At 56.4% G+C, this 25,114-nt stretch overlaps 1 protein-coding gene and 1 pseudogene across 1 annotated transcript; both read right to left on the bottom strand.

The window, feature by feature from the left end:
• Positions 1–1,100: 1,100 nt before the first annotated feature.
• On the bottom strand, positions 1,101–16,871 carry PLXNA3 (plexin A3). The gene is made up of 33 exons (XM_032474855.1): positions 16,469–16,871; positions 13,989–14,612; positions 13,129–13,668; positions 12,415–12,597; positions 11,245–11,373; positions 11,072–11,172; positions 10,666–10,789; positions 10,431–10,587; positions 10,252–10,351; positions 9,998–10,112; positions 9,621–9,821; positions 9,336–9,432; positions 8,993–9,183; positions 8,768–8,913; positions 8,580–8,700; positions 8,336–8,472; positions 8,055–8,225; positions 7,685–7,778; positions 7,360–7,599; positions 7,139–7,282; positions 6,825–7,059; positions 6,572–6,714; positions 6,240–6,511; positions 6,073–6,139; positions 5,833–5,979; positions 5,590–5,749; positions 5,345–5,448; positions 5,037–5,133; positions 4,592–4,782; positions 4,118–4,287; positions 3,327–3,539; positions 2,964–3,114; positions 1,101–2,165 (listed from the first exon to the last, which is right to left on the bottom strand). Exons 2-33 carry the CDS (start codon positions 14,583–14,585, stop codon positions 2,070–2,072), a joined length of 5,634 nt encoding a protein of 1,877 aa, XP_032330746.1. The 5' UTR covers positions 14,586–14,612; positions 16,469–16,871; the 3' UTR covers positions 1,101–2,069.
• A 2,375-nt stretch (positions 16,872–19,246) lies between these two features.
• LOC116662294 lies at positions 19,247–19,382 on the bottom strand (annotated as a pseudogene).
• Positions 19,383–25,114: the final 5,732 nt, after the last annotated feature.

Genomic DNA, 25,114 nt, shown 5'->3' with positions numbered 1-25,114 from the left:
GGCAGGGCAGATCCGGTCCCTGTCACTCCACACAGGTGAACAGCCTGCCTTACAGAACCTGGAGCACCCTGACGTGGGCTGGAGGGAGGGAGGTGCTGTCGGTGGGGATGGTGGCGGTGGTCGTGATGTGACGACGGTGATGGAGAGTCTCACCTGACCGCGTGCAGCAGCTGTGGTGGCTTCAGTGAGGTTCTTTTTCTTTCTCCCTTTTTAAAAAATCGTTTTTTAAGACCTCGCTTCTTGATGGGGAGGTGAGAATTTAGCTCTTTCATGCCACTGCCCCGTTTCCCCTCCCCCTCCTCCCCAAATGGTTTTGTTCTCTTCATTTACTGGGGTTTCTTTTTCCCCTGAGGTTAAAAATGACCTTGTTTTCTTCATTGGCTTAGTTTCCGTAACCACATAGTGGTTGTTTTAAGGCCATCTTCCTCGGCGAGTTCTCTCCCCTTCCTGTCTGGTTCTCTGTGGGCCGCCTGCCTGCACAGCTTTGTCCTGGGACGTCCCTTGGTCAGGGCTTGACTCCTGATCCTGAACCACACCGCTTTCGCTGTATTCTTTTACCTCTTTGTGTTTACTTGTTTGTGTTTGAAGTCAGGTTGAGCCGGGTCTGACTTCCATACTGTAAATTAGGAGTTTCAGCAAACACAGAGTTGTGTATCCACCACCATGGTCTGCTGCCGTGACTCCACCCACGGGTGGACCTCACAAGCTGCTGGAGGCTTTAACACCTAAGTCAGGTCACAAAGCTCCTCTGTTCCAAACCCCTCAGGCTCCCCTCTTACTCAGAGACAAAGACAAAGCCGGGGCAGAAACGGGGACACTGGCTTCCAGGTAAGAGACAAGGGCGGCCTGGACCCGTCTGGGGGCCGTGGAGGTGGGGAGAAAGAAACAGACTGAATGGACCTGGAAGATGGAGCCACCAGGACTTGCTGATGGAGTGGCAGGGCCCTGGACCTCCTCAAATCCTCAGAAACCCTGCAGTGAGTCACCCTTCCTCCCGCACAGCGGGTCCAGCTGAGCCAGAGTCCAACCGTCTCCCCACCTGCTTCCACGTGCCTGGAACAGCCACCTCCCCCCACCCCCCGACAAAGGCGCGCACCGGCTGCATTCTCGCAACTTTAATTGGAGGGGAAAAAAAATTACATGAACAAAGAAATCCTCATGCAAGAAGGAAAAAAGGAGCAAATTGGGTGTCCAGGCCCGCGGGACGGGGGTCCGCTTCCTCAGAGGAGGCAGAAGAGCAAAGGAGTAAGGCACTGCTGCCTCGGCCCCGGCCCCTCGGGCAGGCCCAGGACCAGGACGGGACAGGGCAGCGGAGGGGGAGGGTCTGGGCGCGCGCAGACCACACGGAGGGATGTGGAGGTAGGGCCCGGAGAAGGAGGGGCAGGCCCCGGACGGACGAGCCTGGTTACAGCTCCCGAGGCGCTCAGGGAGAACAGGGCCCTGGGAGGAGTTTCCAGTCCCATCCCCGAGAGGCTCGGAGGGGCTTCCTCGGCCCCCCCCCCCCCCTTGGCACAGCCACCGTCGGAGGGCAGCTTCGGGGTCATCACCCACCCGGAGTGCTGCTGGTGCCCAGGCCCCCTCTCGGAGTGGGTGGGGGGCAGCCTCGGCCAGGGTGAGGGGCCAGAGGCCAGGCCAAGGCTGACTGTCACAGGGGAGCCAGGGGGCGCACGGAGAGGAGGTGCGTGTATCTTGGAGCATCCCCGGGGAGGGCGTTGGGGGCGGGGATTCACAGATGGAGATGGTGAGGAGAGATAAATTAAATAAATAGGTGGTCGGGGTATAAATAGTAAAGGGGTCAGGGGCCGTCACGACGCCTGCGCACGAGGGCGGGGGGTATTGCTGCTGCCGGGGTGGGGGGCTTAGTCCTGTCACCCCTCCCCACACAGGGCCCAAGGCAAGGCACTAATGAAGGGGACCCGGGGCGCCGGGGGCATCTTGGCCCGATGTCCTTTCCTGCGCCCCGGGCCCAGGGCTCAGCCCGAGACCCAGGCGTGGGACGCCCCCTTCCCGGGAGGGACGCGAAGACGGCTCAGGACTGAGAAGCCCCCTCCTCACCGGTTCCGCCACCCTTAGCTGTTGCCGGACACGAGGCTGATGATCTGTTCCAGCTTCTGGCGCAACTTATGCTTCCGACAAGAGGCATCTCGGTCCAGAGCGGTGAGCACCTGGGGGAGGAGGGCCCGAGCTGGGCTCTCGAGGAGGGGTTGCCCCTCTCGGCCCAGCCCCCCCACTCCCCAGCAGGAGTGCTGTCCCCCTCTGCCTCCCTCTCCCCACCGGGGCCCTGGGCACGTGGGCGGGGCTGCAACCTCTCTGAAGCCTCAGCAGACATCCTCCCGCTGCTCCTCAACCCCAAATCCTCCCCCAGTGCAGCACTTTCTCCTCCTGGCCACAGCCCGAGCGCAGCCCTGGGGGCCCTCCCAACCCCCTCGGACTCCGCTCCGCTGCCGGCTGCCCCTCTTCTCTGCCCCCTCTGAGTGTCCCAGGGCTCTCAGTGCTGGCGCCGCTTCTCCCTCTACAGTGGCCCATGGCCCCCACCCCTAGCCTGGTTCGCTCATCTGGGCTCAGTGTTTTCAGGGCCCTGTCCTGACTCACACGTTCTCTCCAGCCAAGAATACAATCCTGAAGCCCACACCTGCCTTCCCTGCTTACTGACATCAGCCACAAACCGGGCAATGGGCTGACCCACCCTCCTTCTGGCCCCACCCCATCCCCGTCAGCCCACCCCTCCCCATGCTCCTGGCCCTCAACTTTTGCCCAGCCAGAACTTTGTGCTCCAGCCCGTGGCTTCTCTCCTGGGTTCATCAAATCCCAGCATCTACAGATGGGCTAGCTTAAGGGCCTGTTCTGGGGAGGAATTGTGAGTCATCTGAGAGGTGGGTCCCTGAGGCCCACCAAACACCTGCCATTGCCACTGGCTGCACCCTCAGAGCCAGATCCTGGGGTCCCATGGGGGTGGCACGCACCTCCTGGCGGTACTTGGTGACATAGAAGTAGAGCTCGCTGAGTGCACTTAGGACATTGAAGTCACTGGCATGGAGACGAGACTGCTCCACCAGATAGGCGTCCATGTCCTGGTCACTGATGGATGCCATCTTTGCTATGTCCCGGTAGTACCTGTTGGGACCCTATGTAGGTCACACCTGCAGGTGCCACAGAAGCCAAAGCCCCGGCCCTGGTGGCCAGGCCAGCCTCTGGGCCTTTCTCCTGAAGCCAGCCCACCTCACACAAGCCTGCCCAGGGAAGGCAGCTCCTGCCCCCTCACTTAGCAGCAGTGTCCCCGGGGCTTCCTGGCCCCACCTCCCGCCCCACCACAGGGTAGGGCCCACCTCTCCACCCAGCTCTTGTAGTTGGGGATGTCCTTGGCATAGAGCAGCTTGTTGGAGGGCGAGTCCTTGCCCAAGCGGTGCTCAGACGTGGAGCAGGAGTCCATGAAGGTCTGGGCCACCACCGACAGGCAGGCGTCCGTGATGCTGCTCTTGTGGATGTCGAACACGAACTGCGGGTTCTTGATCACGTTCACCCAGAAGCGCAGGGGCAGGCTGGACAGAGGGACAGATACCCGCAGCTCCCCAGTCTCACCAGGAGCACCCTCCTGTCAGCGCTCACCTCCACAGCCACTGTCTGGCCACGTCTGGCCCACAGGCAGCAGGAGCGACTGGGGCCACTGAGAGCAGCCTTTTCTTTTAATTTTCTGCCAGACTTTAAGCAGTGAGAAGTAAGAGTAAATGGCCTTCTGTCCTCAGTGAGTCTCAATGCCTCCTACCCCAACCCTCCACACAGCGACCACCTGGACTTGCTTCCAGCATCTCTGCTCTGTGTCACCAGTATCACAGCCTCAAAGCCCTGGAGGGCTAGGGGCCACCTCTGGGTGCTGGCCCCACTACTGACACCACACCTGCCCAGTTGCCCCACAGAGCCCCCACCTCCGGAATCATGCCCATGTGCTCTACTTGCTTGCTGGCCCCACTGATGCCAGGCCTCTGTCCTCTCCTGCCAGGATGACTGCTCCAGCCCCCATCAGTCACCCTGACTGTAGTCCCTGAGTCTTGGCAAAGCCCTCAACCTCTTCTGCCCACCCATCCCCAGAGGTCCTGCAGCGGCCTAGCACAGGCAGTACCAGTTGCTCTTCCAGGTGTGGCGCACATCAGGATCGCTGATCTGCCGCTGGTCGGCCTGCTCATCCAGGAAGTCAAACATGTACTTGATGGCCAAGGGCAGGGCCGAGCCCCGGTGCGCCGTGCTGAACACGGTCTCAAAGAGATCGTCCACGAACTTCTGTAGCGTGCCCTGCAGGGGTGCAGCGAAGGCACAGGCTGAGAGGGATCCAGGGTGGGATGTCCCCACAGCAAGACAGATGGGAACAGAGAGATTCTGCAATGAGCAGGGCTTCCCTGGCTGGCCAACAGCTCAGGGAGAGGCTCGGCCTCCAGCCTGGGGTGGGTGGGAGTTCCCGTAGCAAAGGCCTTGAAAAGTCCATTGTGATTTGAACAATCTCACGGTCCTTTCCCCAGGCAGCCCGGCCAACCCCAGGGCCCAGGCCCAGCTAGGAAGTATCTGTGCTAAGCCACAGTGGTGCAGGGCCAGCCCGCACCTTGGTGGCCAGGAGCCGCGTCAGGTAGATCTCCGAGACCATCTTGCTGCCACGGTCTCCCTCTCGGTGATCGACATGGTCGTGGTTCTTCACCAGATGCCACAGCTTGGTGCCTGTCTCCTGGTCAGGAGTGATCATGGGCGCCCGAGAGCGAAGGCTGTCGGGGCTGCTGGCCGTGCGGAGCAAGCTCTCTGGGGCAGAGATGGGTGCCCCTTAGGGCTCTTGCCCTACTCTGGCCACGGGTCCCTGCAGGCCGAAGGGGCCCATCGGCTCTCACTGGCCCACTGCCCTTCAAGGCTCTCAGGAACTGGAGACCTTCCGAGAGCAGGGTCCAGGAAGGCTGCCAGAGCCCAGCTGACCATTCGGCCAGGGCACTCCCAGTGACAGCTGACACAGCCTTGAAGGGCACAGGGCCAGCAGAGATCACCCCACGGAGGACACCTACCATAGCGGCTGAGGGAGCGGGTGAAGGTGAAGGAGTTGGCCATGTTATAGGCTGACACTTGTTTGGGCACCAGGGCCACCAAGGAACCATCTGTCACCTGGAGACCCCGGAGATAGAGAGGGGGCAATGTGGGAGGCTGGGACGCCAAGGGGCCTGAGCCACCATCTATCCAGACCCGGCAGGGCCCATGCAGGGCAGCTCCCAATGCTCCCCGAGGAAGGCCTGGGTGCGGGGGTGAGAGGGGGAGCAGCAGGGCCGGGCCATGGCTCCCGGGGGCCCTGGCAGTGAGGGCACCTCCAGCTCCTCACCTGGTAGTGTGCCAGCGAGTTGACCCTCTTCCAGTCATACTCGATCTTGGTGGTGACATCCTCATCCTGGAGAATGATGCGGGCCATGCGGCCCTGACGCCACTCTGTAGGCCACAGACAGCTCTGGGGTCCTGCATAGGATCACCTGAGACCCCGGGCCACTCCCCTCAGGGTACAGAGCTCAGCTGGGGAGCGCAAATGCCAGCCAAGGTAACACGGCCACAGGAGGCGGGCAGAGGCCTCACCTAGGTCCATGTCCTCGGCTTTAGGGCGCTGGGAGTATGGGATGCCCTTGTACACAGCATCCAGCAGCTTGTCTTTGGCCTGGGTGATACTGTCACAGTTGAGAACCTTCACCGGGACCTGAGTGCTGCCCTCACTCTCCGGGCACACACAGTGCAGGGTCTGTGGGCCAGGGAGACCACAGGGAGGGTTCTGGGTGATGTCCCCTTGGGCCCGGAGCCCTGCCCACTTAGCCACCCACTCACCAGTGTCTTGTAGTCGATCTGCTGCCGGATGAGCTTGTCCTCGCTCAGGGAGTAGCGCGCCTCGCCTGTGATGGCATCGATGGGGCCCTTCTCCATCTGCTGCTTGATGGCACAGTACAGCAGGAAGAGCGGCTCCCCGGCACACTCCTGTGGGCGGGCAGGCAGGCACACAGCTTGCTGCCTGCCTGACAGCCGGCAGCTTCCCCACTCACCTCCCAGCGGCCTGCCCTCTCCACCTACCTTCAGGAATTTATGCAGCAGGAAGGTGAACCAGTTGGTAAGCATCTTCTCAGCCACTGACTCGGTCCTAGGTCGAGAGAGGTGCTAGGGCCCCAGCCAGGCAGGGCCAGGCTACAAGGGTGGGGCCTACCCAGGGCAGGGCTGGCAGGGGTGGGGCGGCCAAGTACCTGCGCAGCAGCAGCTTAGGGTGGTTCTTGCTCTCAAGGTTTTTCTCTATGAGGTCCGCCAGCAGTTGCTTGAGCAGCCCTGTGGCGTAATCGAGGCGGCTCTGCAGGGCCACCATGGTGAGAGAGGCCACCGTGCCACGGTCGCGCATGGAGAAGCTGCGCTGGGCCTCCAGCGTGTGGATGAAGGTGAGCACGAAGGCGCGGCTGTGCAGCAGCTGCCCAAAGAGACGCAGCGCCTTCTCGACGTTGGGGGGGGGTCTGCGGGGGACAGGCTGTCTCAGAGGGGCGGGGGTGGCCCTGGGGGGCACGGGCAGGTCGTGGTGGGGACTCACGTCCAGCTCCTTGAGCACCGGGTGGGCCTCAATGCCCGGGAAGAGCACACGCACAGCGTAGGTCCGGTAATCCAGGAATGGGATCTGCACCCCATCCATGTGGTTTGTCAGCTCATTGATGTCCGTCTGCAGCTCAGCAAAGGCTGGGGAGGGGAGGGCCGAGGGTGGTGAGAATGAGCAGAGCAGGAGGAGGGAGGAGGGAGGAGGGAGGCCCCCCACCCCCCACCCTGCACCCCCACCCCCACCCAGGCACCTTCCTTGCATTCCAGGGCCACCCGGGACTCCAAGTTGTCCATCTGTAGCTGCAGCCGCTTCAGCGTGCGGTCTGCGTCCTGAGTCTTGCGTTTGTAGGCGACCAGCACCGCGGTGATGGCCAGCAGCAAGAGCCCACCCCCCGCTGCCAGCCCCACCATGGCTGGCAGGGTCAGCGCCCGCTCGGCCGTGATGTGCAGGGTGCCCAGCCAGAACTCCAAGCCGCCCACCAGCACCTGCGGGGACAGGCTCGCCGTGAGCTGACCCTCACAGTACTCCCAAGCTCCCCTGGTGGCCTCCCTCCCCGCTACCCACCATGACAGGCTGCCGGCCTGTCTGGCGCGGGGAGTCACACAGGAGTTGCGTGTCTGAGACAGTGAGCGCACATGGCTGGCCCCCAATCAGCACCGTGTAGTTGAGGCGGGAGCTGCCAGCTGCTGCAGGGATCAGATTCTTGCCCTGCGGGTAGAGGGCTGGGTCAGCCAGGGCTCCCTGCCTCCCTACACTCCTGTCCCTGTGCCCCACCTCGCAGGCACCTTCAGCACGACGTGGGAGCCCGGTTTGACATCCAGGACACCAGAGGGCCCCAGCGGCTCGAAGCTGGGGTCGGGGTAGTAGGTGAAAGAGGACCGGTTGAGGGAGCGGGCGGTCTGCACGTGGTCCAGCAGGAAGCCAAACTCATCTGGGTGCTCGCCCTGGGCCTGCAGCTGGGGCCGCCCCAGGAAGATGCCAGGGGCCTTGCACAGCATGGCAGTGTCGTTGATCACGTGGCACGTCTGCAGGGATGAAAAGGGGCAGCCTGGCACATGGGGCCACAGGTGGCAGGGCGTCAGGGGCAGGAGGAAGGCAGCTGGCACTCACATTGGTGGTCTCGATGCCCCGGTACTTGGCCCGGACCCGGGGCTCCTGAACCGTCAGCAGGTGGGTCCCACTCACAGTGATGGCTGTGCTTCCACTAGGGACAGGGGTGAGGGGCCTCAGCCTTCCTCCCCACTGCCCCCACCCTGCCCATGGGGGCCCAGGACCTCCCCATTTGGGTCCACCGGTGGGTGCCCAATGCCGTGTGCTCGGGAGGAGCTTGCCCTCTCTGCCGGTGAGGGCTCAGGCTCAGAGGAGGTGTATCTTGATGCCTGAGGCCTCAGTCACGGGGCAAGGCCCCAGGACAGGAGCTTGCGGGCCCCAGCCCCAGCCCCCTCTATGCTAGGTGGGCCCTGCTCCCCTGCGGTCTTACTTGATGATGCTCCAGGTGGGTTCAAGGCGAGTGACGGTGGGGTCCTGGGTGTAGGTGTAGAGGACTCCAGGACTGGAGATGTTGGCGCGGTCAATGGCCAGGGTGATGGGAGCCTGGCTTGGGCCCAGGGTGGAGATGGGCGAGATGCACACAATCGCCTCAGCATCTCTCCTACATCAGTGAGTGGGGCACTTGGAGGCGGTGGCCCAGGGCTGCCACCCACTGGCCCTGCCGGTCCCCTATCCAATACTCAGCCCCAGGCTGGGATGGCCTTGGCCCACCTCACGAACTGGCACTCGCCATCTCTCACAGTCACTGTGACCCTGCTGCCGGCGTCCAGAGAACTCCCGGAGATGGTGAGTCGCGTGCCCCCTGAGGCTGGGCCCCGACTGGGAGTCACGCGGTTGAACATTGGTGTCTGTGGGAGAAGCAGCCCTGAGGCGGGGGGAGGCAGCTGGGGCTGGGTCTGGGCCGCACCCCCCTCAGAAGGGGCTGGAGAGGGAAAGGGGTGGGCTGGCTACGCACCACGAAGCTGTAGAGCTGCTCAGACTGTGTGCGGAAGTCAGCCGAGCAGTCACCCACGCAGAGCTCTGCAGGCCCGGGTGGCGGGCTGGGCACCAGCGACTCCTCCATCTCACACACGATCCTAGGGGACAGAGGAGGTCAGGTCCGGCGCGGCGGGCGGGGCCCCAGGGCCATGGGGCTACACTCACCTCTCGGCACTGATATACTCAGCAGGGATGGAGTTGCAGCGCACACCGGCCACCCGCAGGCCCACCTCTCGGGAGGTGAGACCCAGGTTCTCGCCCACAATGGTGATCCGGGTGCCTCCCTCCTTGGGTCCCATAAGCGGGTGGATCTGCAGAACAGGACAGGAGGTGAGAGGGTGAGCCGAGACTCATGGGTACCCAGAGGGTGGCGGGTAGCGGGAGACTGACCTGGGCGATGCGGGGGTGGCTGCAGCGTGTACCCTTCTGGTTTGGGTGCATCCAGTTGGTCTTAGGGGACGGGCAGTGGGCCCGCAGCTGGCACCTGTGTTCCGAGACGCACCAGCCGCAGTTGAAGCGGGGGTCAGCCTTGAGGCAGAGGCCACAGCTGGGCCGCTGTGCCCAGCACTTGTACAGGAGGGCTGTGGGCACAGAGGGCACTGCTGGCAAGCAGTTACAGGGAGCCAGGGGCACCAAGGGCCTGGACCAAGGGTCCCCCTGCCAGCCCGGGCCCCAGCTTCTGCCTAGTCTGCCCCAGAGGAGGCAAGCTCCTCAGCCCCAGCTCACTCCTCACCTCGGAAGGTAGCAGGCTTGTCGATGGGGAAATCTCCATCCCAAACCACGGAGAAGTCCAGCTCAGTATCACCATACTCGTCACCTTCATAGGAGTACTGGGGGGAGGGACCCGTGTGACCCCAGTGAAGGTGCACAGACCCCTCAGCTCAGGAGTCCCAAGCAGGAGACTCAGGAAGTCTCCTGCCGCAGTCACCTGAGGCTTCTAGACCAAGTTGCTGGGCACAGATCTGCACCATGCCTGGACCTGCACCACCCAGACCCCCGAGGGCGGCGGGGGCCTCACCGAGGCATTCTGGCACTGCACGCTGCTGCTGTTGAAGCGGATGGCGGGCACCCGCTGCTGCCGCCCCTGCACCCGCACCACACACTCATAGCTCTTCTGGCCTGACTGCGGCTGTGGCAAGTTCTTGGCCCGTAGCGTGAGAGGCTGCATGACGCCCACGGGGATCAAGAGGTCCCCACTGGGCAGGATCTCCGGGCAGCCCTGAGGGGAGAACGCCTGTCAGCCGCACACAGATTGCTGCCGTCCGGGCCCAGCCAGGCCAGCCCCACATCGAGGAGGCTCCTAGACAATGATCAAAGGCAGAAAAGGCAAAAAAGCCAGGGGCCCGCACGCGCGGAGCCCAGTCCCCTCACACACGCGTGTGGCGCCCGCCTCACCTCAGGGCTGTGGACCCTGCCCTCCTGGAAGGAGCACTCGTTGGGGTGGCTGGTACACACGTGGCGGTACTTACACCAGTGGCAGGGGTAAGGGCTGCCAACGCAGGACATGCACCTGGAGGGGAGAGGCTTCAGAAAGACCAAGAAGACTGGCCTGGCCCCCGACCGTCCCCCCTGTGGGACACACAGGGGACCCAAGGCACAAGCAGCACATGGGTACATAGAGACGTGAGGCCACGAAGGCCAGCACTCACGACTGGAGGACGCTGCAGTTGTAGAAGACAAAGTCGGCCCCCGCAAACCTCACACCGGTCTCCTTGGAGAGCAGCTGCAGCCGCACAGTGCGCGTGGCCCCTGCAGCGAGCCCAGGGGTGGCCCTGAGTGAGCCTAAGACAGAGGATGCCCCCGACCCAGGCAGCCCCAACCCACTGACCGTGCCCCCGGGTGAGAGCCCGGAGCTCCTGGAAGGAAGGTGAGGGGCAGCGTAGCTCCCCGGAGGGCAGCAGGATGGCCTCGCTCTCGGTCACCTCCTCAAAGGCACAGCTCACGCCGGCGCTGAGGTCTGGCACATTGTGCACAGCCACGGTCAGCTGGGGGAAGCGGAGGACTCAGGGCAGGGCGTGCCCCGACTCATGCACACACAGGCCGCACACCCCAACCCCGCTCACCTGCACCCCAGGCGATGTCACTGACACGTTGTTGGGCCGGACACGCACCTGCACGCACTGGCTCAGCTCCTCAGCAAAGCCACGCGGGGCTGAGGTGCCTGGGCAGGCTCCCTTGCGGCAGCATCTGCATGGGGTCAGGCCAGAACCAATCCCACAGCTGCCCCAGAAGGACACAGAACAGGGGTACAGTGGGGGCCTTGGGGAGACAAGGGGGACAGCCAGCACCACCCACAGTGCCAGGCAACCACGTTCCTCAGCGTCATCTTCTGGGGCCCCAGGGACATTACTCAGGGCAGCAGTTCCATTCATTAGCTAGAGAAAGTAGACGGGGAGGGAGGGGGAGACCACAGGGGCCAGCAAGCCCGTTGTCACCACCCGCCGGCCCGCCCTGCACGGCTGCCCTCACCTGTGCTGCAGCACACACCAGCCGCAGTGCGGGTCTCCAGAGCCCAGGCAGGCTGGGCAGCTTGGGTACTGCTGGCAAGTCTCCACTGGGAGCCGGCTCACCTGGGGACAGACACATCAGCGCCTGCCCCACCCCCCAAGCCCGCCGCCCGCCGCCGCCCGCCGTGGGCCCACCTGCTTCTCACTCAGGAGGTAGATGTGCCGGTGGTCAGGGCTGAAAAGCAGGTCTCGGAGTATGGGGCTGCCGTCCACCACGGGCACCGTCTCGTACAGGTGTGCCTCCTGAGAGCCATCGACCCGCACCTGGGCCGCAAGACCAGCATGGAGGAACAAAGCAGCCTGAGGCCACAGCCGCACCCCAAATACCCAGGCGTCCTCTTCCTGAGCCAGGGAACTTTCCAGGTTGTAGTCAAGCTGAAGCTGGGGCCTGGCGGGGTTCAGCACTCAACCTGCCCCCCAACATCCCACACCCCACAGACAGGGAAGGAGGGCTCAAAGACTGCCCCCTGGAGGCCCTTGGTGGGGACAGCCAGCCAGAAAAGTCTCTCAGGAGACAGAGACAGAGCGGTGGGAGTGCTGCCTAGAGTGGGGTGACGGGCTACAGGGCTGACGGCTAAAAGGGGAGGGCCTTCAGGGCAATCACTCCCTCATAGAATGAGATAGTAACTGTGGTTGTGTAACTGCAAACAGTGAAATCACTAAAATGTGTGCTATAAATGGGAAATGTGTGACGTGGAAGTTACACCTCAATAAAACTGTGACAAATGGAAAAGAAGGACCAGGAGGGGAGCAGACCAGGCCCCAAGGACACAGTGGCTCCCTACACAAGCCTTCCCTGAGCCCCCCAGTCCCCCAGGGGCAGCTCCCATCTCCCGGGTGAGCAGGAGGAGAATTTGGTGCTTGTCCTGACTCCTGTCCCTTCAGAACACAGGGGAGCTCCCAGTCCTGGAAGGGAAGCAGCTGTGGCCCTGCCTGCACTGCCGCCCCAGTGCCAAGAGGAGACAAGAGGGCAAAGGAGGTTAGGTCCACATTTGTTCCCTCGCTTATTCAAGTGAGGACCCAGCAATGACAGCTCCTGCCCTCCTGGCAGAGAGACCCAGAGATAGTCTGGTCTGACCCCAGGGCCACAGGAAGCCAGCAATTCAGGCCACAGCGGGCAGTGGCGCTGGGGAGGGTGGGTGGCCCCTCATGGAGCACAGCTGGGCTCCTGGGGCTCCGCCTAGGAAGTGCCCCTCCCCAGGGCCGTGCCCTATTCAGGGGCGAGAGGGCTCACGTGTAGGCTCTTGACCCCAGCCCTGTCCCACATCTGCCTCAATCCCCACACGTCAAGCTCTCTGGGCCCACCTTCTTCAGACTGCCACTGCGAGTGCCAATGAAGACCACTGAGTGCTGGTGGTAGGTGTAGGCGGCCACACTAGCCATGCCGTCAGCACTGTCAGCCAGCAGGGGCAGCCCCTCAATCACGTGCAGGCCGCCCAGCGGCTGGTTCAGCACCAGTCCACAGAAGTTTCCATTTATCTGCATGGGCTGGTGAAACAGGAAGGGTACCCGTGAGTCAGAGCCCAGGGGCACCAGCGGGACAGAGGCCCTGAGACCCCATGTTCTGGAAGGGAGCAGATTCTGGAGCTCACACCTCACCAGCCAAGACCACCTGTTTGACCTGGGACCCCACAGGAAACTGGGGGCTGAGGAGGGAGAGCAGGCAGGAGCAGGGAGAAGAGAGACCGTGGGGGCACCCACCAGAGGGAGCAGGAGGAACAGGCTTGGGAGGGTGGAAGGGCAGGAAGAGGAAGGCGGTGGTCCACAAACAGATAGTGCCCCCCAAGAAAGATGGTGGGTGGGCAGGCTGGGGAAGAAAGAGAGGCAGCAGATGCAGGGGATGAGAGGGGGTGGGGGATCCCTGAGAGGGAAACATGGGTGTTCCAGGGTGAAGATGTCATTCCCAAGGGCATGCCAAGCCTGGGACAGGCTGGTGAGCCGCCGGCTGCCAGCTGCCACACCACCGCCAGGGTCGGCCAGCCGACCTGGGGCCGGGGGTTGGGGTGGGTGAGGGCTCACGGTGTTGATGCAGGGCAGCTCCTTGTTCAGCAGCCAGGGCAGGGCCAGTGTGCCCTCCCCACGGTAGCAGGACTGGATGCGGCGCCGGATGTGGGCGTTGATGTCACTGAGGGTAAAGAGGCAGAGGATGGTCTGCCGCGGCGGGCTGGCCCGGTTCTTCTGGCCCTGGGAGAAGATGGTGAAGAGGACGTCTTCGTTGGCTGGCACGCCCAGGGCCTGGGCCAGCAGCAGGCCAGGCTTGGCTAGGTGGGCACTCTGCACCAGGCGGTACTCCACGCCGCGCCACGAGCAGCCGATGGGAAATTCCACATACGAGTAGAACTCCGAGTCCCCCGAGCACATGCGCACAATCTTGGATGTGAAGAATTTCTCGCCTGCCGTGTCGAGCAGCGTCTGCTGCGTGTCTAGCTGCAGCGTCAGGAAGTACACGAAAGAGGCGCTTACAAAGCCATAGATGTAGTAGATGTCAAAGGCTGGGTACAAGGACAGCGTGTCTGAGGGGATCTTGATCTGAGAAGAGACAAACTCATCCTGGTACACCTAGGGAGCAGAATGGGGAGAGAGAATGGAACAAGGCCTGCGTCCATGGCCAACCTCCTGCTAGCCACACTGGGTGGTCCTCAGCATCTGTCCCCCACCCCTACCACCCCCACAATCACGGGATCCCAGGCCAGAAAGGCTCCAGAGGGCCTTCCCATGGCCCAGCCTGTCCTCCTGCCTTCAGCAGCTTGTCCCCTCTGGGAGCCAGCACAGGTGAAGTCAGGAGGGAACTCGTGCTCTTCAGGTAGGTGGGAAGAGAGGGGATGGGGGGAGGGCAGCCAGTCGCCAGAGAGGGTGCGCAGGTAGGCAGGCTCACCCACCAGACTGAACATGTCGGCGCCGTCCTCGTCACCAATGAGCTTTCGGGAGCTCAGGGTGGGGAAGTACTCAGACTTGCCGTCCACGGAGGTGCCCACGAACAGCTTGCTGGGCCCCTGGCCCTGCTCCACAATGACGCCGGCCATGGAATCAGGCTCCTGGGCCCCTGACAGGTAGTGCTCCTTGCGGTGGTGGGGCTCGCCCAGCTTGAAGAGGTCATCCAGGCGCAGAAACTGGCAGATGCCTTGCCAGATGCTGCCGCAGGCCACCAGGCGGCGGGCCGCATAGTCTATGAGCAACAGCTTGTTCACATTGTCCACAGGCGCCAGGCGGTGGGCGCACACACGCATGCTGGGAGGCGGGTAGCAGTGAGCATTGTCCTCGACAGGCCCCGTGACGTGGACCCGCAGCTCCGTCAGGTTGGGGGCCAGCTTGAAGATGCGGTTCACTGCGCCCACAAACACCTCCCCCGTCACCCGGTGCACAGCCAGGTGGGTGAGTGTGGTGTCTGTCACTGAGAAAGCAGGGAAGGGCCTGCTGCTGTCCAGGGCACCCCCCACAGCAAGGAGGAACAGCGGGAGGAGGCGGACAGCAGGCATGGCTGGTGGCTGCACCCAGGGACGGGCCTGAGGAGAGACAATGAGTGTGAGTCAGAAGCCCCCAACCCAGGATGCCCACCCTCTCCCGACCCTGCCTGGTCTAGGGCCCCCGGCAGGCTGAGAGCCATGCCACAGAGGGTAGAGGCCACTCACCCACCACCACACCAGAGCCCCAGACGGTGACCATGGCTGATGGAGAGGAGGGGCCTCCAGCAGGGCGCACGAGTGAGCAGCAAGCGCGGGCAGGCTTGGGGGCCATCAATCATCCCCCACCCACTGCTGGAAAGGAGCCAGGAGGCCTCGCCTCAGCTGGGCCACACCCAAGGGGGCAGCAGAGCCAGATGCCAGGAAAGGCAGGGTGGGAGACTCTCCTGGAAGGAGAACCCAAACACCAGATCACAGAGCTGAGGGTGGACGGCCGCACACAAGAGCAACTGCACACAAGAGCAAATGGCAGGCAAGCCAAGGCCAGGAACACGCCCCACACCCTAGTTGGGGGAAGGGGAAAAGGTAGGGAGAGAACAATCGCAAATGCGGGGGACTGTTAGGACACAACCCCGGGGCAGAGGGCAGAGGCATCAAAGCCTGAGACCAGAAGGGACCAAGGGACTCCACATCCACGTTCCTGGCCCCAGCTGCCTCCTCACCCCAAGGGCCTCCCTCTGCTGGCTGACCAGGAGCCTGCTATCTGGCCTCCTGGCTGCAACACAAAGCCAAGTCGAGCCTGCCCCCACAGCCAAGCACGGAGATGGACATATGTCAGGCTCTGCTTGGGCACAGCCAGACAAATGCCCATGCAGCCCTACACAGCTCTCCCTCCAAATCCAGAGGTCAGCTGGAGAAGGGGGGATGCAAGGGGGCCCACGTTGCCCTATGGAAGGGGTGCAACATTCTCAAATACAGCCAAGACCTTGCGGAGATGGGGGCGGGTGGGCCACAGGAGCAGTACTGGGCTTGGCTGGGTCTTCACTCCTAGGCCACACCCAGGCCTCAGCCAGCTCCAGGCAGCAAAGACAGCAGAGCAGTGTCGTGACAGCCAACGGGGCAGGGCTCAGCAATACCCTTGCAGTGCCCAAGCCCCAAGGGACACACAAGGTACCCAGCTTGGTGGGGTGCAGGGAACCAAACCAAGGGGGCACAGAAAAAAGAAAATATGCATATACTAGAACAAGACGCAGACCCAGCTTGAAACTGCAAAGTTTCAGCTCAGACTGATCATCTCTCCAGGGCTCTTTTGTCAGGTCCGCATCTTGGACCCCTGGATGCAACAGCCAGAGAAGAAAGGAAGACAGAGAAGGCAGGCCTCATGCCACCCTCACCTCCTCCACACCGCACACGAATAAAAGCCTAAGAATGGGGATAGGACAGGTCGGGAGGGAGACCTGGAGAGGCAGGATTTGCAGCCCAAGTGCCTATCCTAAACCTCAGCCTGTAAGTGGAAGTTTGGGGCATCAAAGGCACACCCAATCTCTCTGCTATAACCCTGCCAGCAGAGCCCAAGGATGGGAGCAGACTCTCGTAGAGACCAGGTTCTAGCGCCGGCTCCCCAATGCCTTGCTCGGTGCTGCTGGCCCAGCTCGCCCTGCCCCCACCAGGGGCACCCCCCTCGGCAGACCCACGGAAAGCCTACTGGATGGAGGCGCCACAGCAGCCCTTGCAGGAGCCGCTCCTCCGCCACAAAGGGTCCCCATTAGGCAGGGGGCTGGCCACGGACAGGCCGTCCCTACTGGCGCCGGGCACGAAGGACCAGTCGGGCCGGCGCCGGAGAGGCAGGGACAGAGCCCGACCCTTTCGAGGACGAGCTGACCCCCTCGGCTGCTGGAGCCCCCCAGCCGCCCAGCAGGCTGGCCCTGCACAGGCGGCGGGGGATGGTGGCCACCTACCTGTCCCTTCGCCGCCGCTGGCTCCCGGTGGCCGGCTGCGGGCCACGTGGACGCGCCTTCGAGCCGCACACCGGCCCCGCTCGCGCGCCCCCGCCGCCGCGCCCCACGGCCTACACCCCGCACGCCAGCGCCGCCGCCGCCCACACACTGGGCCGGCCCGCGGCCGCCGGGGCCTTTTAAATCCGGACCGTACCACCGCGTCGAGCAGGGGCGCCCAGGGAGGGCCCAGCAGGAGGGCTCGCGGGCTGGGGCTCCTTCTCCCCAGGGCCGGGGAGAGGCCCAGGGCGCCGCCCGTGCCTCTCTGAGCGGCCGAGGTCCCGGCCCAGCGAGCCGACTCCCCCGGCGCAATGGCCGCGTCCGCGGCGCGCGCCTTTCCCCCTCCCCCCGGCCCGCTGCCTCGGGCAACCCTGGGACCCGCGCGCCCTCACGCCACACCCCCTAGGGCCCCGGGTGCGCGCGGCAGCCTCGGGCACGCGCAGACCCCTTCCCGCCCCGCCCCGCCCGGCCCACGCGCTCCGAGGCGCGTCCCGGGCCACCTGCTGCGGGTGCGCGGCCTCGCATGTCCCGGCCCTACAGGCGCGCACCGGCCGAGGACCCGTGGGTCCTTGTTCAGAACACTCTCCCTGTGAGGGTCCGTAATCCGGAGGGCCCGCGCCTAATAACCTGCAAATATCCAGCCATTTACCCCTGGCCCCTTCCCCAGCATCCGCCTTGGCCCTGAATCTGGGCTTTGCATTCCCTTGGTTTCTTTTTCCTTTTCTTTCTAAACAGCTTTATTGAGATGTGATTCATCTACCATATAAGTCACTCATTTAAAGGGTAACATTCAATGACTTTTAATATGATCACAAAGTTATGCAACCATCCCAACTATCAATTCCAAAAAGTGTTCAGTCGCCCGGAAAGCAAACCCCCATGTGCCCATTAGCAGTCACTACCCAGTCTGTCCCTCAACCACCCCCGTGCCCCTCCTCCTGCCCCAGCCCCTGGCACCCAGTAATCAACTTTCTGACTTCAGATTTCCCTGTTCTGAACTTCTCATGTAAATGAATGAACATCTTTTGTGTCTAGATTCTTTCATACTGAGCATACTGTTTTCAAGGTTCATCCATATTGTAGCAAGTTATCAGGACTCCATTTCTTTCTGGGGCCAAATAATACCCCATGACTTGGATATACCACAATTTATTTTTCCATTCATCAACTGGTGGACATTTGGGTTGTTTCCATCTTTAGGCTGTTGTGAATAATGCTGCTACAGCATTTGTCTTTAAGTTTTTGTGTGAATACCTCTTTATTCCCCTTCCACCTAGGAGTGGAACTGCTGGGACATGTGATAACTCCATTTTGAACATTTTAAGAAAAATGGCCAAACCGCTTTCCAAAGTAGCTGCACCATTTTACATTCCCATCAGCAGGTGTATGAGGGTTCCAATGTCTCCACATCCTCACCAACACTTGTTGTTACCTGACTTTTTGTTTCCAGCCATCCTAGTGGGTTTGAAATGGTATCTCGTTTTGTTTTGCATTTCCTTGGTGACCAATGAGGTTGAGCATCTTTTCATGAGCTTATTGGCCATTTGGATATCTTTTTTGATATACAAAGAAATCTGAAATGTCTATTCAAGTTCTTTGCCTATTTTTCTTTCTTTTTAAAATTTTTTATATGATTTTTAAAGGCTACACTTCATTTACAGTTATTACAAAATATTGGCTATATTCCCCTTGTTGAGTCTTATCCATTCAATTGAAGACCTTAAAAGCAAAAATTGAGGTTTCCAGGAGAAGTAGATATTCTGCCTCAAGACTGTAACAGAGACATTGTGCCTGAGTCTCCCTCCAGCTTTGCTGCTACAATTGCGTGAGCTAATTCCTCAAAATAAATTGTGTGTGTGTGCGTGTATGTGTGTATCCTGTTCTGTTAATCTGGAAAGCCCTATCTAAACAGATGTCTTTCCATTTATTTAGGTTTTCTTTCATTTCTTTCAATGTTATTGTGTACTTTACAGTGTACAAGTTCTTGCATTTCTATTGTTAAATTTATTCCTAAATATTTTATTCTTTATGATGCTACTGTAAATGAAATTGTTTTCTTAATTTCATTTAGGATTGTTCATTGCTAGGGTATAAAAATACAATTAATTTTTCTGTCGTGATCTTTTATCCTGCAACTTTGCTGAATTGGTTTATTAGCTCTAATAGGTTTTTTTGGCAGATTTATTAGGATTTTGCACATACAAGATTATGTCATCTGAGAATAGAAATAGCTTTACTTTTTCTTTTTCAACCTGGATGCCTTTTATTTCATTTTGTTACCTAATTGCCCTGGCTATGCCCTCAGCCAAATGTTGAATAGAAATGGTTGCTTTCTTTTTAATTTTTATGATTGGAAATTATTTCAGGCTTACAGAAAAGCTGTAAGAACAGTACAGAAAGCTCCCATGTACCCTTAACCCAGATTCATATTTTGTCCCATTTGCTTTCTCATTCTCTCTCTCTCACATGTGTGTGCATATATTATATGTTTATTATATATAAAAATATTTTTCTGAAGTATGTCTAAGTAAGTTGCATACACCTTGCCCCTTTACTACTAAATATGTCACTCTGTATTTCAAAACATAAGCATAATTACTGTATAATTACTATAGGATCTTTTGGGGGGGATTTATCTATTCTGGATATTTCTTTTTTTCATTTATATATATGTACTGTTCATTGTTTCTAAGAACAGTTTAGAGCTTTAGCTTTTTTTTTTTTTTTTGTAGGGGAGAGCGTGAACGACAAATAATGCAGTCGAGTTTCCCACATTTGGGGAAATCACAGGGGTCAGCACATCCGAACTGCAATGGATGAACCTTGCCCTGGGAAAACCACCTTCATGATCATGGTATCTCCCCAGCCAGGTAAGTATTAGCTTTTTAAACCTACATAGTTATCAAAGGAATAAAGCCAACCGCAAAATAAAAATCAACAGAATGCAGTAATCCAATCATAAAGGACAGTCAAATGGGCTTACACGTATTCAAGAAATTAATTATCTAAGTTATAAATAATAAGTAGTTCATTTCTGTCCTTATTTTTAGATTCCACATGTAAGCGATTATAATTACTATAGGCTCTTACATAATCACAGTGTGACTATCAATGTCTGAAATGTTGCTGTTGATACAATAACATTATTTAATCTATGCTCTTACTCAAATGTCATCAATTGTGCCCATAATGTCCTTCATAGCTTTGTTTTCCTGATCCAGGATCTAGTCTAGGATCCCACGTGGCATTTAGTTGTCACGTCTCTTTGGTCCCCTTTAATCTGAAACGTTCCTCTGCTTTTCTGGGCCTTGCATGACATGAGCCTTTCTGTAGAGTGCAAGCCAGGTCTTTGGTGGGATGTCCTCACTTTTGGGTTTGTCTGCTGTTTGCTCATGGTAGGACTCGGGCTGTATGGTATCGGAAGGCTGCCAGGCCATCTGGCCAGGAGGCTGGGCCCACTCAGTACTTCTCATCAGGAGGCAAGTGTTATCATTTTGTCCCTTCGTTGTGATGTCAACTTTGATCATTTGGTTAAGGTGGTGACTGCCAGGTTCTCAAGTGGACAGTTACTGTTTTTTCCCTTTGTAACTAAAAAGTGATTTGTAGGAAGATACTTTGAAACTAGGTAAATATTCTCTTCTTCATCAAAATGTCACTCAAACATTGATAGTTCTTGTCTGAATCAATGATTACTCTGATGGTTACAAAATAGTGATTATTCTCCCTCCACGATCGCTCCCGCATTCGTTCGTTGGCATTCTGCTGTCAGGGAGTGTGCCTCTGCTACCTATGTACTCCCTATCACTGTGCACTCATGGAACTTGATTTTAATCCATTATTGCTAACTGTTCATTTTGATGATCAAATTATCTTGTACTTTTCTTGCCCCAGCCCTGGACTCAGCAATTTTTCTAAGGAGCCCTAGTTCCCTGTTAGGGAGCATAATATTTAGAAACCAAGCCAGTGGTGCTCATTGCTACTGGAGAGTGTCATGCTCTTAGGCACTATCAGTGGACATAGCTAGGATGTGTATGTATGTCCATGTGTGTATACACACAGGTTTTATACAGACACACACACACAGAGGTCACGTATATATACATATACATATACATTTACATATACATATACATATATATATACATACATACAATCCTGACTACATACTGATACCTCCCATCCCAATTCCACAGCAAAAGTTCCGAGCCCTTCCTTAATTCCCCAGTCTACATTTGTATCTCCCTTCAGCATTAGGAGACCTGGCTTACAATATCATCAATATATTCACTCATTTGTTTAATCCTCCAATAATCCATAGAGAGCATTTTCAGGATAGCAAATCCCGAGGACAAACAAACTTACCAAGAGAGGTTTGTGATTTCTTTACAAGATTTTTGTTGTTTGGTTTCTTTTGTCTTAAAACTACAGGCATAAAGTAAAAAATGCTGTATTTAAACGTTGCTTGGGTAGCTTTTTTTTTTAATTGCCCTTTAATACAGTTATGTTATTCATTTGAAATACACTTGGGACTGCTGTTTGTAATAAATTTTAGCTTCCCCCCCATCCCTTTGATAATTTTTAGTATGTAAAATAGTAACATGTGTCCAGAAGTCAAAACTACATAAGAAGAGACACCCAGGTGAACATCACTCCTTCCTGTATCCCTACCACCCGGTTCCCTCCCACTCCTTAAGGTAACCAATTTCATTAATTACCTTCTTTTTCTTTTTTCCTTTTAAAATGAGCTTTATTGGGGTATAACTTGCAGATGGTAAAATGACCACACTTTAAATGTACAGTTCAACGAGTTTTGAAAAATTTGTACCTCTGTGTGAGATATAGACCTTTTCCATCAGCCCAAAAGCCCCTCTGAGTTCCCTCTGCAGCCCTGGCCCCTGCCCCTGGCCCCACATGGGTACCAATCTGCTTGCTGTCACCAGGAAGATGGTGAGCATCTTTTCTCTTGCTGTTGCCATTCCTGTATTGTCTTTTGTGACATTGTCTATTCAAATCGTTTTTTAAAAATTAGGATGTGTGTCTCATTTTTATTGATCTGCAGGAGTTATATGTATGTGTGTGTGTATATATACATATATATATATATAAAAACATATTCTGGATACAAGACCTCTGTCATAAAAAGATTTCTTTCCTCCAAGCCAGTGGCTTGTCTTTTCATTTTTACAATAGTATCTTTTAAACAGCAAAAGTCTGGATTTTTGCTGAAGTCAAATTTGTCAACTTTTCCTTTTATGGTTATTTTTTGTATCCTGTCCAGGAAAACTTGGCCTAGGCCAAGGTCACAAAGATTTTTTTCCCATGTTATATTTAGATTTTTTTTTTTTTGAGTTTTAGCTTTCACTTTTAGGTCTACAACCCATGTCAAGTTCATTTTTCTGTATGGTCTCAAGAAGGTGTGTAAGTTTCCTGTGGCTTCTGTAACAAAGTCCCATGCACTGAGTGTCTAAAACTTCTCTCTCAGTTCTGGAGGGCAGAAGTCAGAAATCAAGGGGTGGGCAGGGCCATGCTTCCCTCTGCAGGCTCTAGGGGAGTAACTTCCCTTGTCTCTTCCAGCTTCTGGTGTTGCTGGCACTCCTTGGTCTTCCTTGGCTTGTAGACACAGCCCTCCAGTCTCTGTTGTCACATGGCCTTGTCCCTGTGTCTGTCTCCCCTCTTCTTGTAAGGACACCAGTCATATTGGATCAGAGCCCAGGCTCCTCCAGTATGATCTCATCTTTTTTGTTTGTTTGTTTCTTTCTCTTTTTAAAAAAATGTGGGGGGGGCAGGTAATTAGGTTTATTTATTTATTTTTAATGGAGGGACTGGGGATTGAACCCAGGACCTTGTACATGCTAAGCACATGCTCTGCCACTGGGATTTACCCTCCCCCTGATCTCATCTTGATTTGATTACATCTAAAAAGACACTGTCTCCAAATCAGGTCACTTTCACAGGTACTGGAGGACAGGACTCCAACATATCCTTCTAGGGGACACAATTCATCCCCTAACCTCAGGGTTAAAGTTGATCTTATCCATACAGACATCTGTCTGCTCCAAAACCATTTCTTAAACACCAAAAATGTAAAGACTTTTTTCTGGACTCCTAATTCTATACCTGTTCATGTGCATGCACCACGCTGCCCTGACTGCTGCACCTTCATAGTAAGTTTTGAAACCAGGTAATGTGAGCCCTCCAACTTTGTTGTTTTTTCACTTTTTTATTTTTTCAGAGGGAAGTAATTAGTTTTTTTTAATTATTTATTTTTAGAGGAGGGACTGGGGATTGAACTCAGAACCTCAAGCATGTTAGGCATGCGCTCTACCACCAATTTATACCCTCCCCCTCCAACTTTGTTCTTTTTCAAAATTGTTTTGGATATTCTAGGTCCTTTGGATGTCTATATATTTTGAGGATCTTCTTATCAATTTCTACAGAAAAGCATGCTGGGATTTGTGGTAGGGCTTGCATTGAATTCATAGATCACTTTGGGGCGTGTTACCATTTGGAGGCAGAATTCAAAGATGGCCCCAAGTGTCCTGCCTCCCAGCGTACAAACCTATATCATCCTCTCCCTTTGAGGCAGAGCAGAACCTCTGCACATGATGGGACCACACTCCCATAGTTAAGTTACTAATCAGCTGACTTTGAGTTCATCAGAAGGGAGAGCCTCTGGGTGAGACTGCCCTAATCAGGTGAGCTCTTAACTGAGACTAGACCCTTCCTAAAGAGGGAGATTTGAAGCATGAAAGGAGGTATGGTGGGCACCAGGTAGCAGGTGGCCTCTAGGAAGTGAGAGCATTCCCTGGCCAACAGCCAATGAGGAAACAGGGACCTCAGTCCTACAGTCACAAGGAACCTGAATTTTACCAAGAAGCTCATAAGCTTGGGAGAGGACCCTGAGCCTCAGATGAGAAGGCAGCCCAGCCGATCCTGATGGCAGCCTCATGAGATCCTGAGCAGAGGACCTAGTTACATCATGCCCAGACTTCTGAACTACAGAAACCATCAGATGATAAATGTTTTGTTTTGTTTTATTTTCACATAGACGCTGTGTCTCTCATGTTTATTTCAATCTACTAGTTTTTGTTGCCATTGCAAATGAAATATTTATTCACATTCCATTTCTTGGTGCTTTTCACTAGAGCAGAAAAGGCTGGGTTTTTGTTTTTGTTTAACATGCATCATATTCAGTCACATCTAGCCACTTTACATTCCACCCGTGGCAGAATTCTAGAATTCTGGTGCCCCAATCTTGGCAGCATCCCTGCTGTCTGATATGACAGGGTGCTCCCAGCTCATCCTGTACACTTGCCGGCCTGGCCTGGGACCAGCCACATCTCCAAGAGGCACTGGGTCTTACTGGTAGGAAATGGTCTTTAGGGACCATAATCTGGGGTCTGCGGGTGGAAACGAGTGTTGCTTTAAACTGCTGAGTTTTTGTTAGTCAGATGGCAATAGAAACCTAATGCAGTCATCCTGACAGTATTGAGTCTTCCGATCCATGAACATGGAATGTCTTTCTGTCTGTGTAAGTATTCTTTAATTGTACAATACCACTTGTATGAAATTTTCAGAGGAGGTAAATCTACGCAGACAGAAAGTAGATTAGTGGTTGCCATGAGCTGGTGCGGGGTGGTAGGTGTCATAAGGAGAGACTAGTTAACGGGTACAGGATCTCCTTTTAAGGCGATAAAAATATTCTGGGAGTAGACACAGCTGCTGGTTGCACAATACTGTGAATGTACTAAATGCCACTGAAATGTGCATGTTTAAATGGTTAATGGTTATTTTTATGTTACGTCAATTTTTCCTCAGTTGAAAAAAAATTAAAAATAAAAAACAAAATCCCACACTGAGATACCACATGTCCCAGCTCAGGTTGCATATGTCCCCGCATGGTGAGTGGCGGTAGTACCTGTGGGCATAGCGCAGGGGAGCCAGGACTCTCTCACCTGGTGGTGGGGCTGCCAAATGGGGGAGAGCACTGGGGAGGGGAATTTGCCAATATCTGGAAAATTCTTTCTGTGGCTTAAAGAAAACGAGGGGGCTCTGCATGCACAGATATGGAGAGACACGTAGGAGATTTAGATGTATTGCTAAGTGACAAATGCAGTGACCCAGGCACTACCTCTGACCTTCCTCCTTTCCTCTCCTCCTTCCTCCTTCCCTCCGTTTCAGCCCTGTTCACCTCCAAGGAGTGCACCAGTGTCTTCACACCTGCTATTCTCACTGCCTGGAACAACCCTCCCCCACTCTGGAAAGCCTGACTTCTTGTCACTCCTGTTGGCTTCAATGTCACCATGCAAAAAAGGCCTCTTCATCTGGCTTGTACATTTTTTGTTTCTCTATTTGTGATTTACATCCACACTCATGCACACCCACCCACCCAGATGGGAACACATGCATATAGACACACATGTGCACATCTCTGTACACTGGTCCCCAGAAACACTGGCGACCACTGACTGACCTGATGACCTCCTGGAGTCCTAGAGCATCAGATAATACCCATCCCCACAGCTCCTTTTCTCTGCACCCACCCAACCTCTCCTCTAAACTCCACATTCATGTGGATTCAAGGTCCCAAGGAGAGGGTCCCCAGGGGGA

This window comes from Camelus ferus, chromosome X (assembly GCF_009834535.1).
Source record: "Camelus ferus isolate YT-003-E chromosome X, BCGSAC_Cfer_1.0, whole genome shotgun sequence".
Classification (NCBI taxonomy): domain Eukaryota; kingdom Metazoa; phylum Chordata; class Mammalia; order Artiodactyla; family Camelidae; genus Camelus; species Camelus ferus.
Note: the sequence above shows the minus strand (reverse complement) of the source record. Positions and strands in the feature narration are given on the sequence as shown.

Excerpts from the sequence above, each read along its gene's own strand:
- PLXNA3 (XM_032474855.1), bottom strand. The coding sequence starts at position 14,585 with ATGCCTGCTGTCCGCCTCCTCCCGCTGTTCCTCCTTGCTGTGGGGGGT. Across the intron at positions 12,598-13,128 it reads AGCTGCCCTGCATCAACACC|CCCATGCAGATAAATGGAAA; the intron begins GTGAGCCCTCAC and ends CTGTTTCACCAG. Across the intron at positions 4,288-4,591 it reads CGCGGCTCCTGGCCACCAAG|GGCACGCTACAGAAGTTCGT; the intron begins GTGCGGGCTGGC and ends GCACCCCTGCAG.